Raw genomic sequence first — 13,753 nt, 5'->3', positions numbered from 1 at the left:
TCCAAGGACACGCAGGTGGCTTAGGGCATGTGAGCAGCCCTGGCAGCTGCCTGGACAGCAGGACAGAGAGTCAGGAGTCACACACAGCATGGTGCAGATACTCCAGAACAAAGGCCCCATTTCTCTCCTTGCACTATGATATAGTCAGTCACTCGGACCCAAGAGGGAGATGAACACGTCACAAAACACTGTCACGTGTCATCACACTTGAGTTCTGCTGGCGGATGAATGCAGCTCAGGCTATCAGCCTTGTAGTCATTTGTATTCCAGGAGGCCAAGCAGCTGAGTCCACACACACTGGAGACCATGGGCAAGCTCCCAGGCCTGGCTGGGCGTCAGCTTCCGCTTTACAACGCAGGTGCTTGTCTTTTTATGGTGCCGTATGAACTTCCTGAGCTCGTGCATCTCATACACGGGGAGATCCCCTGGGATCACCGGATGCTTCAGAGTAGCAGGCTCAGCATTACACCGATGGAAACAGCAGTTTCCAGCGTGCATCCGTTAGTGTAGGCACAAGTTGGCGATTTTCACAAAGACATTTGATCTGATTTACTTTCATGTCCTATCTCCATTAGGAATTGAAAGATCTCCGAAAGCAAAGTGAAATCATACCTCAGCTCATGTCAGAGTGTGAATATGTCTCTGAGAAATTAGAGGTAAGAGGGGCCCATGGAGGCCGCGGTGGGGGTATTCCTGCTCTCACCTCCCTCTCGCTTTCACAGCGAGGGTGGTCAAGAGTGCTTTTCTATTTATGAAAAGCCAGCAATATCTGCATGCCACCTCTGTCCCTAGGGGCTGACTCAACAGCGTTGGTCTTCTGTTTTTTCCACCAGTACACGGGAGTCCTGTGCATAGCCAAGGTGTAAGCGGCTATTCCTCACCCACAGACGTCCCTACAGAACCACAGAGATAATGAGGAGAGGGCGGAAGTGTGGCCTGAGAGCATGGGGTCTGGTGTGAGTCCACATTGGCCACTCTGTCCATGACTGGGCACTGACCCTGGGCAGGCCTTCTTTGCTGGCCTCAGCTTTCTGATTCATAAAATGGGGTTTTCAGATTCTCCTCCAGCTCCAGGGGTTTCCTCACTTCCTGCCCCTTGATTCACAAGTTGCTCTTTATTGAGTTACACAGCCCCAGGACTGTATTGGTAACTAGTTCCTGGACTCATGTTCAAGAAAGTCCCAGTTTATGTCCACAAAATAAAGGGACATGAAGAGCGTGTGTCAACGCTTTGGTAAGGACTCAGGGCCATCCTGTCGTTGGGAGTGTGTGCCTGATGCACCTAGATTTAGCGTGTGGGGGTACAGCCCTGCAGATGGTGAGGGCGTTAGGTTGCACAGACGGCCTGTCTCTGAGTAGTCACTGGCAATGGCCAGTCCTCCCTCACCAAGGGCCTGAGGCCAAGGAGACGTCTCAGTGGAACCAGGGAAACAAGCCACTCCCCATTTGTCCTTTTTCTGTCTCAGAGTAGAGCTGAAAGGTGGCCTCTGATGACCAGGCCGGGATCTCAGCTTCTCTGCCGGGCCCTTTGTGAAGGGCTCTCTGCAGCACTCTGCATTCTGTGTTCTGGGTTGGGACTTGGGTTTTCAGGCCAGGTGTCGTTGCCCACTCAGTCTGTTGGTCTTCCTGCTGGAGAACTGGCAGGATAGGAGGGTATCCTGAGATGCCTGCAGTCTCCCTTCTGACATCATGGTCACAGGCTCATGTCCCTAGGGGTCTTGGGTCCTGGCCCAGGCCCCCAGGTCTGATAACAAATGATCAGCCCAGCTCTAGCAGGTTCCAGTGGATGGTCCATCGCCATTTTCCAAACCCTTCTTCCCTTTGCTTGTTTTGTCAGGCGGCAGAGAGAGACAATCAAAACCTGGAAGACAAAGTGCTGTCTCTGAAGACAGATGTTGAGGAGAGTCAGTACCGCCAGCGCCACCTGAAGGGGGAGTTGAGGAGCTTCCTGGAAGTGCTGGATGGGAAAATCGACGACCTCCACGACTTCCGCCGAGGCCTCTCCAAGCTGGGCACAGACAACTAGGGCTGGTGGAGACCTGGCACAGATGGATCGTGAGTCCCAAGTGCGTGTGACCAAACAGGACTAGGACGTTCTCCCGTTCGCGTTGCTTCTGTAAATGTTTCCAAACCAGTTGTGCCGTCCACTCTCTCTTCTCCAGCATAGAAATCTCCTCTTGCTTCTCTGGCATTGTGAGGTTGTGGACAACTGGACGATTCTGACTCAGGAACCCAGAACTAGGTCTACCTTAACGTTTATGCAGTCAGGGCAGGGATGTTTATATCTTTCTTAAGGGCTGTTGCAACCCTATGAACTGGAAAAAAAAAAGTATTTTCTAGTCCAAGTACCAATGGCCTTTACAACAGGCCATTTTGCTCCTTTTATGACTAGCATCCAGAGTACATGGCTGTCCACCAGACTCCAGTCCGTGAGGGCTGTCTTACGGCAACCATTTCCAGAGACTTAGCAGGAGGCAGAACACGTCTCTGGTGGGCACACAGGAGTCACTTGCCTCCACTGGGCCCCAGTTTGTACGGTTGCGACAAGGTTCCTTCTCTTGGCTTTAATTTCTGAGCAGATGCTTGTGCTTCGGGAACAGCAGGCAGTGAGGGTGCCTAGCACAGTGCCTGGCACAAAGTAGGTGCTTAATAAACATTTGTTCAATTAAACGTATAAACAGAATTTAGCGTTTTAATCAAACCCCACAGCAGAGTTCAGAGATACACCATCCTCATTGTGCTGGGTGGTCATCAGAAATGAATGCACCTCTCTGTGGTCAAGCCCAGAGGTGGCGCCGGTGGCTCTGGGCAGGAGGTGGCAGTGCAAGCATTGGGGTCCAAGTCCCCCCAAGAGCCCAGCCACTGTGCTCTTCCCTGGAGGTCATTGTCCCTGGGACCACCTTCTTCTCTAGGCAGGGCTGCCGTACCCAGAGGATTCCAGGGCGCTGGCTGTCCGTAGGACAGGGCCTGTCCAGGACTTCCTAAGCTGGAATCCCGTGATTTGGATGCTTGACAAACAAACCGTACAAGGCCATGAGGGTGAGGGAGGAGCCTTGACCTAGGGGACGGAGAAGCTTTGCCCACGTCTGCCTCTCCTCTCATACAGAGCCTCTGAGCGGTGCTGTGGACGTCAGGTGCCATTGCCACCCTTCACTGGGGACTGCTCATGCATGGCCAGACATTTTTGTTGTTGCTGTTAGTCTGCTTGGCAGCCCTGGGGTTTGAACACAGGATCTCGCACTTACTAGGCAGGCGCTCTACCACTTGCGCCATCCCGCCAGCCCATGTCATTCTGAGTCCCTGGCCCCACATATCTCTCAGTTCCTTGGGCAGGAGAAGCTTGGTTTCCCCACCCCAACTGAGAACCACCTACAAGAACTTTGCTCCATGGAAACATCTTTTCATAAGCTTAGAAATTCTTTTTGCTGATCTTGCATTAATGAGAAAACAGCCCGAGGCGGGGCAGGGGGTCTACATGGACCACAGGTCCCAAGCTGGGTTTCCCAGCTCTGCTCTCCTTGCCCCAGCTGAGACATAGCTTTGAGCAAAGAAGTGTTGTTGGGGTAGGAGAGGAGAGAGGGCTGGTGATAGGGAGCCCCTGCAGCCTGTGGGGGGCTTCGAGTACACAGGGGGTACACAGGGTCCTTAGACAGCACATGGAAAGTGTGGCCAGCCCGTCGTGATTCAGGCCAGGTGCTGCTGGCCCTCCCCTCCCCCAGAGCTCTCAGGACAGTCAGTAGCAGCTCCCCACCGGCTGCACCAGGAGACGCGATAGTTGGGACGACCTTGAATCGGTCCTGTGGCCCAGCACCGAGTAAGGGGGATTTTTCTCAGGCCAGCCTGTCTGCCAGCAGCCTGAGCATGTCACTGCCAGGAGCAGTGGACATTGGGATCCCAAACACACTCAACTTGGGGCTTCAGGTGACCACCACCTCTGTCTACAAAAGGAACCCTTCAGGCTGACTGGAGCACGCTCAGGTGACACAGCCCTAGGAGGACTAAAGACACTTGTGCATCCCCACAGTCATGACTTAGAAATGTTGAGAGGGCTATGAGGCTTTACCACAGTGGTCTTCTGTGGGGCTGAGACGCTGACCCTGCTCAGCCACCGAAGAGTCTGGTGAGCATCTTCCGGCACGGAGGAGCCGAGAGCCCTCACACTGCCAGGCTCACCCAGCCTGGACATAGTTGAGTCAGGAGCCAAAGGGTCTCCTCTGAATTGGGGCCGGCTTCTACAGTGAAAGCACAAAACTATAAAAGTGTTGAAAATTTGATCCCATCCTCTTTTCTCCAACAACCCTAGTGTTTCTTTCAAGACAAATAGTGGCCCAGGAACAACTGGACAGTCAGCAAGAGGCTGGTCCTGCCCAGCAGCCTCTGGCACTGAAAGGTCGACTTGGAACAGTGAAAACGACCTGCTGCATCTGTCCCAGTTCTCACTTGAGCCAGTATAACACGGCCTCATTACTGTGTCCAGCGCAGCCTCGGCAACGCTGTCGTGACCTCAGGCCGCATGCAGACAGGCTGTGAGCTTTGCACACATGGCCGTCACAGCTGGCTATGGACAGCCAGGGCTGCATGGTCAGTTTCCGGATGAGGGCTGTATAGCTGTACTTGGATCAGTCTCCCTTCTGCATCCACACAACCTGGGGCCCTCAGAGGCCAAGAAAGACTCAGCACCCCACACCCTGATGGCCCTAAAAGTAACTTCCCATTCCCATTAAGACTCAGCTGGATACATTTCCAAGTAAAAGGTGGAGAGAAGAGAGACATCTTCCTGGTGACCAGGGAATGTAAAATCACAAGTGACAGGAGAGTGTGGTCAGGCCGTGAGGGGAAAGAAAACAGTCCACAGGAGACCTCTGGTCCCATGTGGCCCATCAGTTTCATCTCTTCTGTGTGCATTGCTTTAGACCAGAATTGGGGAGAACTGGGCAGAGATTGTTATCTGCACTTTGTAGGCAGGAAGCAGAGTCAAAGGAAGTGACATGCCCAGGGCCACCCTCTGTGGTCAGCAGCGAGGGCTCTGCATCCAGGTTTCCTGGACCTTGGTGCAGTGTTTTTTTTGTTAGGAGCCCCATCATTATTCTCCCTTTGGTGACCCTTGAGGGCCAAGGAAGAGTTCTCATGGCAATTGCATGGTTTTAATGTGTGTCCACAGCACAGGACCGTGTACACAGAATTACATTCTTATTACAAATGCTAAGGTCCAGCTGGGCGTGGTGGGCGTGCCTGTGACCCCAGCACATGGGAGGCTGAGGCCACCCCTGGGCTACAGGATGAGACTGCATGAGAGCAAACCACCAACCCATAATGCACATGCAAACAGACACTCACCGGCACACCAAAAAACAGTAAGTTCCGTTTCTGAATGATTCTGATTACCTAGGGATTTTTCCAGAGAATGTCGGCTACAATACTCTCTGTGCTCGGAAAGGCCAGTGCGGCAGAACACAAACTTGCTTCAGCTCTTAAGTGATGGCTTTAGTGGAGGCAGGGTAGGTGTTTGAAGAGGTGGAGGCCCTGAGATGGCAGAGACGCGGTTGCAGGGGGATCCCAGTCCAGGAGATGTCCAGCTCTGGGGAGGGAGCAGTGCTGTGCAGTGCCCAGAGCAGGTGGCATGCGTGCTACCTGACCAGCACCCAGGAAGACTGTCCACAGAGGACAGCACGGACTTCCTGGGGGTTGGTTGGCAGGTGTTGACGGGCACGTTGTGTGGAGGACGTGAGACATCAAACAGAGTGTGACACGCAACAGTTATATGCTGTCCAGAAACCACCGTTGGCCCAGTTTGTCTGTGGACGAGTCTCCTGTGCTGTAGAAACCAGGGGCCAAGCAGAGTTCTTAAAGTGGGGCCTCACTTGTGCTCGGAAAGCTGGCAGCCATGACACTCCTTGAAAGAGGCTGCCCTTCAGGAGGAGGCCGGCCACTGCTCTGCTCAGGACTGGATGGGGGTTGTTTGTGCCATCTGTCCTAACTGAAAGTTACCATTCTTTCATTTGCTGGAATGATCACTGGATTTTAAAGCACTTGCGATGTAAGGTAGAACCCTGCAAGTCAATGTCGTAAAAATTCTGAAATGATAGGCACAGTTTAAATGGACCCTACTTTGTAAGTGCCCGGCTTCCCCCAGAGAAATAAATATTCTGAGGCCGGTGGTGGTGCCGGCATGGAGAGGGAATCCTGTGTGTCCCCGTGTCATTTCCTCTCAAGAATGTAGTTCCTCGTAAACACACCTGGCAAGAAGGTGACTGTGGTAAGCATTTCGAGCTGGATGAAATGTTCTCGTGGACTCTGTGTGTGTGTGTGTGTGTGTGTGAGAGAGAGAGAGAGAGAGAGAGAGAGAGAGAGAGAGAGAGAGAGAGAGAGCGCCTGTCAGAGGAAAGCAGCAAGGAGAAGTGGGAGAACCAGGAAGGAAGAGGTTTTACTTATTTCTGGGACAGCGTTTATGTTCTAGAATCGGTCACGAGGAGAACTTGTGGGTCTTCTGTCTTGAGTGACTTGTACGGTGCCCTACTCTCTTTGACGGTGCAGAGCTGGCTACGGTGTGGTCTCTCCGGCCAGGGGACCTCTGCACACCAGGCCGAAGCTCAGACAGACCACCGAGGAGTGCAGACGTGCACATTTTGACAGGCGATTGGCAGGACTGGTGACGTGCACTCTTCACACGTCTATCACTTTTAATCAAAAATCCCGACCACAGATCAATCGTAGCCTTGGCTCACGATACGACAGGCAAGAAGACATTTCCTATAGTGAATGTAAGAGTTTAACGGTAGCTATGGTGTGGATAAGTGGACTCTCCCAAGAATACCATTTTTTTTCTTTTTAAATGCTTTTTTGGTACATAAATAATATATACTTTTTTTAAAAAAAGAAAAGTGAAAAGAAAAAAATCACCTGTTACACAACGTGGTTGTAAGCACTGCTGCATTTTGGCGTGTGTCTGTTCAGACTTGGTTTACTGCCTTTTCCGTGACTTACAGTCACGTCACACGCTCCGTCGTGTAACGTGCTTTTGTTCACTCACGCTGCCAGGAATCACGTTTCCATGGGTTACTGCGTCCCTTCCCGGGGGCCGAACCGTGAGCACTGAGGCCTTTTCAGTCTTTTGCTCTCGGAGGCAAGGACATGATGAAATTCTCTGACGTTTTTGTAGGACTTTGCAGTCTGCTTAGGGTCCATTTCGGATTCTGGACTTGCTGCAATGTGTGCTTCTCGGCACCTGCGGCTCCTCTCCTTCCCGAGCGCCCAGGAGGCTCCAGCCCCCGTGCTCCTTCAGCCCAGCTCGACTCTTCTGGCTGACGAGGTGTCGTGAGACTGTGCGACGCTGGTGTGCGTGATCCTTTCTGTGTCCCCTTGCCTTAGCCAGCGCTGATGTCCTCGGGGGAGAGCTCCTACCAGCCTGGGTCCCTTCACTCCACCTTCAGCCACCCTACTTGGATATGGATTGTGAGCAGAGAAGCAGCCTGAAGTGCTAGCCCTGGGACTTGAGGGTCACTTTGTCACTGCACTGTCCTGGCTGATACTGCAAAGGTGTGCAATGTGTAGACTTTTAATAGATGTTGCCTCAAATTGCCTTTTAAAAAGATGGCCCTAAATTACACCCTGACCAGCAGTGTGTGAGACGGTCCTGCTGCCTTAGTAACTGTCATTAGCATGGGGGTGGGAGACAAAAATTGCCATTTTGGGTTAAAATCTGACCTTCTCTAGCAAAAACATTTATTGAGCTTTTTTTGTGTGAGTGCATTTTACTTATCTTCATCTCCGCTGGCCAGTTTTCTGATAAGGTGTCAAGTGCCGCCCCTGATTTATAAGAAGTTTTTTTCCTAAATATTGCCAAAAAAACTTAAGGTGTATGTCTGGCTTTTTAAAAAATGTTCAGACATTTAAGAAACTTTTTAGTTACATCTTTTCCTTATCGTTCCATTCCTTTATACTGCCTTGCCACCATGCTTACAAGGTCTTTCCAGTTCTCAGTCCACCTGGTGTAAATGCTCACCAGTATTTTATTCTCGTACACTCGCTGTTTCTTTATAAACAGTGAAATCTCTGAGCTACCTGGAATTTATTTTCTAAATCAGTCCTTCCTCTACTAATGTCGAATCCCACTTTTCCTAAAGTCTACCCAGTCCTTCTGTTGGGGGCAGGAGCAGCACAGGGTCCCTGGACATGCTTTCTCCTGCGTCCATCACCTGCCTGCCGCATTAGGCTAAATGTCCCTCTTGTTACACTTTAACATTTCCTGCTGCATTTCGCACAGTATTTCCAAAAGGAATTCAGCATTATTTTGTAGTGTTTGGAAGAACTAGAAACTGGATTGTGTAAAACTTATACGTTACCATATTTTCTCTTTCATTTTGGAAAATCTATGTTTAATTTTATGTCCCTCAGTGTAATTTTCCTCATAAAGGTAATTTTTTAGTTGTTATCACTTGTTAAAAAGATATCTTCCAACTGCTTACTGTTAGTATATAGGCATACCACTACTTTTTAATAAAAATCAAATCCATTGATTTTCACACTTAAGACACAAAACTTATGTAAATTTAAACATGAGAAAAGCAGCTAGGGGCCAGTGTGGTGGCTCATGCCTGTAATCCCAGCTATTTAGGAGGCGGAAGTAGAACTGAGGTCTGACTAGAAGCAAGAGGATTGGTGGCGCAAGTGCTAAGCACCTACCTAGCAAGCGTGAGGTCCCAAGTTCAATCCCCCAAAACTCAAAGAAACTGTAGAAAATTTAAAGTCCCCATAATTGAGCTCCTTCTGCCCCGAGATAGTCAACTTACACATTCCTTGAGTTTTCCCTTGAGTGTGTTATCACGTGGCGGGATGTGCAGCCCTCTGGCGACGGGTTTCACGTGGCAGTAGACCTGTGGCATCTCCCCATGTCGTAAGATCCACCTGCCTCGCTCGGCGCCCGCCTGAGGGCGGTGTGGTCCTCAGCTCTGTTGCCTTCGCCTCTGTAAGTGGCCTGTCACTGAATTCTTCTCCTTTTGTTGGTAACTCCTCCCGCCTCTTTGGCAACAGTTCTGGGTGGCGATGATAACTTTGTCCCCATATGTTTAATCGTCTTATTTCCTCACTGTCTCGTCCCTTTCGCCAGCACTTTTAGGACAAGGTTAAGTCACAGGCGTTTGTGTGCCAGGACTGAGTTGCACGTGCCGCGTTCCCTCAGTGTTTCTCCAGGTGGCCTGGCCCTGCCACCGCGATCTTCTCGCCATTAACGTTGCGCCCTGTGGTTCGACTGTGCTAAGTACCGGGGCCTTCGCACACGACTTTCTTCACATCTGTCAGGGTGGCCACACGGTTTTTCTGTCCGTTTAACAGAATTGCTTCTGAAGCCCTCTGGTTCCCAAGCCCTGAGACAGCCCTGACACGCGCTTTGAACTCACGATTCCTTTCCGCGTTAACAGTGCTCATCTATGACTGGCCGGTCTAGGCTAGCGTTTCATTTTGTTCTTATCTGTACTTTGTCTTTTAACAAAATCGTGTGTTCTGTGTATAGAAAAAGTAAGCGTTTACAGTGAGAAAACGTCCTTCTGGGTTTGGCTTGTTTCATCGAGGAGCCTTTCATCTCCAGGACGGTGGTGGGTCGCCGTGGTCCTTTCCGCTGTCTTTGTTGGGTATTTTTTTGTTAACTTCTTTAAAGAGAGATCTTGGGAAGTTCTCTGAATCTTTTCTATACCCCAAAATAACTTAAGTAATACTTAGAATTTTTGCTCTTTGACGTTTTTATAACATGTTAAAACTGTCCAAGTCTAGTGCCTTTTTAACAAATGCTCCTTTGATGCTTTTTTCAATTTCCCATGGTCGTAGGTGTCTTCAAACTTTCTTCCTGTTCAGTAAGTTTTTTGGCGATTTACATTTTCCTAAATAACAGTTGTCTTCAGATTTTCAGTTTCTTGGCATGGAGTTATATTTTTTCTCATTTATGATGTATATCTGTGCTTCCCCCTTTTATTCTAGTTTTCCCAGAATTCGCCTATTTCTATTCATATTTTTAAAGAACTAACTCTTTAAGATTTGTAACAATTTGCTGTTTTATCATTTTATGATTTTTTTAATTTGATTTTGCTCTTGGTATTTTTCCACCTTTTCATTTTTAAATGACGTTTTAATCTTTTCTTGCTTAATAAAAGACATTAAAAGCACTGCCAGGCTATGACTTTTCCTCTGAATATATCTTTATCCACATCTCTTAAATTTTTATGTGTGGTTCTATGGTATAGACAATTTCAGATTTGACTTTATTTTTATTGAAGAATTATTTTAAATTATGCTTTTAGATTCCCAGATAGTTTGAAATTTGTTGTTGCTTTTAACATGTTACAAACTCCTAGTCTTATTGCCTCGTTGTCAGAGAGAGTATGACCTATACAATTTGGGTGTCGTGGACTTTACTGTATCACTAGGACCTAATAAATTTTTCGTTTTAATAACTCTCCCCAGGAAAGTGGAGGTGTGTTCTCTGAAAGGAACAAAATTCAACCTGTACGTATCAATTTGATCTTACTTAGTACAATATTATGGGCTGTTTTATTTGCTTGATTCATTGAAGGTTAGGAAAGGTTTGTTCCGCTACTTCTGTATAGAAATTTCTAGTTCTCTTTTTGCTTTTAAGTGTTTCTGTTTGATGTTATTTGCAAATGATCTTTTTATACTCAAGGAAAAACTATTCTCCTTTAAAGACTTGTATACCTTTGTGAGTTTTACCTGATTTTATTGTAACAGTTGTTTATGTAGAAATACATAGTTCAGTAAAATGCTTGCGTCTGTGTTTAAGCCGACAAAAATCTGTGAGAAGCCTTTTGTGACTCCGGGCACAAGGTGTATTGATAGCTGTCGACATCTCCAGGCAGGCTGATGTCCTCCATGACCACTCCCTCAACCCAAGAGTGGCAGTCTAGCGGGAGGCCTCAGGCCTCTGGAACAGGAGGGTTTTGAACATGCCGGCAGCCTCAGGCGGGGGACGCCTGTCCTTCAGCTGGTTGTGTGCTGCCCAGTGGGGCCACCCCAGCTTTTCTCAGCCCGAGCCCTCCTCTCCTGCAGGGCCAGAAGGGAGGGAGAACGGGCTGGAGAAAAAGCCCCTCAGAAGCTCATCCTGCCAGCAGTTTTTCCAGAGCCGTTGCCGCAGCTGCTCGTTCACATGGCAAAGTCTGCCGGGCACAGAGCCGCCTTCTCCAAACCCGTGGAGGAGCCGTGCAGCCCTCAGCTGGGAAGACAGGGCCACCTTCCCTTGTTAATTTCTACCTCAAGCCCCTCTTCCATCAGGCTCATGCAGTTTGAGCTCAGTCCATCCTGGGGTCCAGCTGTCTCGGAAGGTTCTGGGGGGCTTCCATATTCCCTAGGTGTTTGTTAGCAGACGGAGCCCATCCCTCTCTCTCCATCACCTCTGCACAGTGCTTGCCTGGGAACGTGGGGACCGCTTAGAAATGGCCTCACTCAAACTGCCATCTCCCGACTGGGGCCAGCAAAAGTTTCAGGTTGGTGGTGACTTAACTTGAAGCCACTGCCAGATAAGCCAGATGTGTCTGCCTGGGAGACCAGATCACTGAGCAAAAATGAGTCCGTTGCCACCCCCAGTGCTGGCTGGCTTTGCTGATGGCCATAGACACAAGTCCTCTGCTCCCTGGTAGACACTGGTTTTCCTTCCAGGCCTTGCCTTGCCTCTTCTCCCGTTCTGCTTCCACTGGGGTCTCCAAGGCTCTGTTCTAAGCCAGCTTCCTGTGATGCTTTCTCCCTTCTGGCAGTTTCGGGCTTCCCCAGTCAACTGTCAACAGATGCCTGTGCCAGGACATCGGCCTCCCTGCCCCACCTCACATAGGTGGACGGACCACCCCCCTTCCTCCAGTGCCACCTGTGCCCACCAGACCCCCTGGTGCTGGCAGCACCTCGCGCCCTCTCTCTTCTGCCACCCCCATGTCTTCATCCCTGTTGCTGTCACCCTGCCCCAGTCCCCTCACTCCAGAATCTTCTTCACGTCCCGGCTGCTCTTACACAAAGCAGCCCACGCCTTCTTCCTAAACCATGGGGCCGATTGGCTCCTAGCCTCAGCTCTTACCAGCCCCCGTCCCCTGTCCAGCCCCAGCTTGTCTCTGCTTTTCTTGTTCACGCCTGCTATTCCCACTGCTGGAACCCACTCCGCCTGCCAGGCCAGGTCCAAGGTCCTTCAGACCAAATTCACCCACTCCCACGGGCCGTCCCATCCTCTGAACAGCTGTTCGTACACAGCTTTTAAGTCACTAAACCCACCTGTCCATCTCGCAGACATTTATCCAGCACCTTTGTGTCCCTGGCTGAGGGCGCATAAGGGTGGAAGACTTGGTCACTTTCCACAGCTCTGTCACACTCCACTGGAGAGCAGGATGAGGACTGCAGATGTTCAGGGGACTCAGCCAGTGGGGGCTCGGGAGGCCCCGAGGCAGCTCTCACTGGTAGCCAGAGCACGCCCAACTTTTCCAGGCCACCGAGGACACATCAGGCCTGCTCCAGGCCGTGGCCCTAGGTGTGCACCATCCACTCTCCCCTCAGTCGCTGACTTCTGTGGGCAGTGCTAGCATTTCTCTCAGGACGTCTCAGACCAGCTGCTATGTGGATTGGCAGCCTACCTGAGGAAAACCTCCTACATTATAGCCTTTGCAACCTGGCCTGGCAGTCTGCCTTACAGAAGGACAAAATAATGATACTAGACAGAATAATGGTTCCCAGAGAGGTTCACGTCCGCAACCCCGGAACCTGCAGCAGTGTGCACTTGCAAGGCAAAAGGGACCTTCGGATGGAAGATTATCCTGGATTGTCTGGGTGGGCCCAGTCTAATCACATGGGTGAGTGTTTATAGGCAGAAAGACATGTGATGGTGGAAGAAGGGTCAGAGAGCTATGACCTTTCTGCTTTGAAGATGGAGAAAGGAACAAGCCAAGAAATTCAGGCTAGAAACCAGAAGAGGCAAGAAAACAGCGTCTTCCCTGGAGCCTCCAGAAAGGAACGCAATCCCATTGAACAACAAGACCACTCTGGACTTCTGAGCTACACAACTCTGCAAGTGCAGTGCTGTTTTAAGGCACTGCATTTGTAGCAACAGAAAACCAGCATGGCCTGAGTTTATGTACCTACATTTAAGAACCTCTGCTGTACAGATCTCCTGCATGGTTTCACAGAATGTGTAGTCATTAATCAAAACCTTTGATTCCAGTTCCTGCCACTTGTTTGAGTCCCAGTTCTAGTTCTGGGGCGGGGAGGAATAAACAAATAAATAAACCAGCAGATTGGCACAGCTGTTGCCTTTCGTTCCAGGAAAATTCCAAGGATTCTGCCAGTTGTGGACCAGATCCCAGCCCCCGTCCAATCAGCTTGGGGTGTGAAACACAACCCTGCTGGGCTCTCCTTGTGGCCAGACTGTGGATAAGGGAGACAGCAAGACTGGTGTCCAGGACAAGGTGTGGTGGTCATGTAGGGGAAAGGAGTCAGATCAACCTAGAGAGGAGAGAGCTATGGGGCTGAGACTGAAGGGTGGTGTGGCTTTGCCAGGACTTGGAGGCAGAGGAGGTGCAAGTCCAGGCACTTACACTTCAGAGAGCAGGACCCTAGTGGTGGTGGACAGGGGCTGTCCAGGGCACAGCAGCCGGTCTCTGAGGGTCTGGGGTGCTATACTCTGGGGCTGGGAAGCCAGGGAAGAACTTGTAAGGCAGTATAAATAGTTTATTTTGAGTTCACATAGTTCTTGGTACACAAAATAAATTTCACTTAAATA

The 13,753-nt window shown here is 50.1% G+C and overlaps 1 protein-coding gene across 5 annotated transcripts in view; it reads left to right on the top strand.

Moving 5' to 3' along the window:
• Homer2 (homer scaffold protein 2) overlaps window positions 1-10,768 on the top strand; it is a 138,871-nt gene extending 128,103 nt beyond the window's left edge. For all 5 annotated transcript variants that reach the window (XM_074061552.1, XM_074061553.1, XM_074061551.1 and 2 more), the window contains 2 exons: window positions 576-656; window positions 1,838-10,768. In XM_074061552.1, the coding sequence (XP_073917653.1) occupies window positions 576-656; window positions 1,838-2,026 (270 nt within the window). In that variant the 3' untranslated portion in view covers window positions 2,027-10,768. The remainder of the gene's footprint in view (window positions 1-575; window positions 657-1,837) is intronic.
• Window positions 10,769-13,753: the final 2,985 nt, after the last annotated feature.

Source organism: Castor canadensis, chromosome 19 (assembly GCF_047511655.1).
Source record: "Castor canadensis chromosome 19, mCasCan1.hap1v2, whole genome shotgun sequence".
In the NCBI taxonomy this organism is placed as follows: Eukaryota; Metazoa; Chordata; class Mammalia; order Rodentia; family Castoridae; genus Castor; species Castor canadensis.
This window is presented reverse-complemented; position numbering and strand designations above follow the sequence as displayed.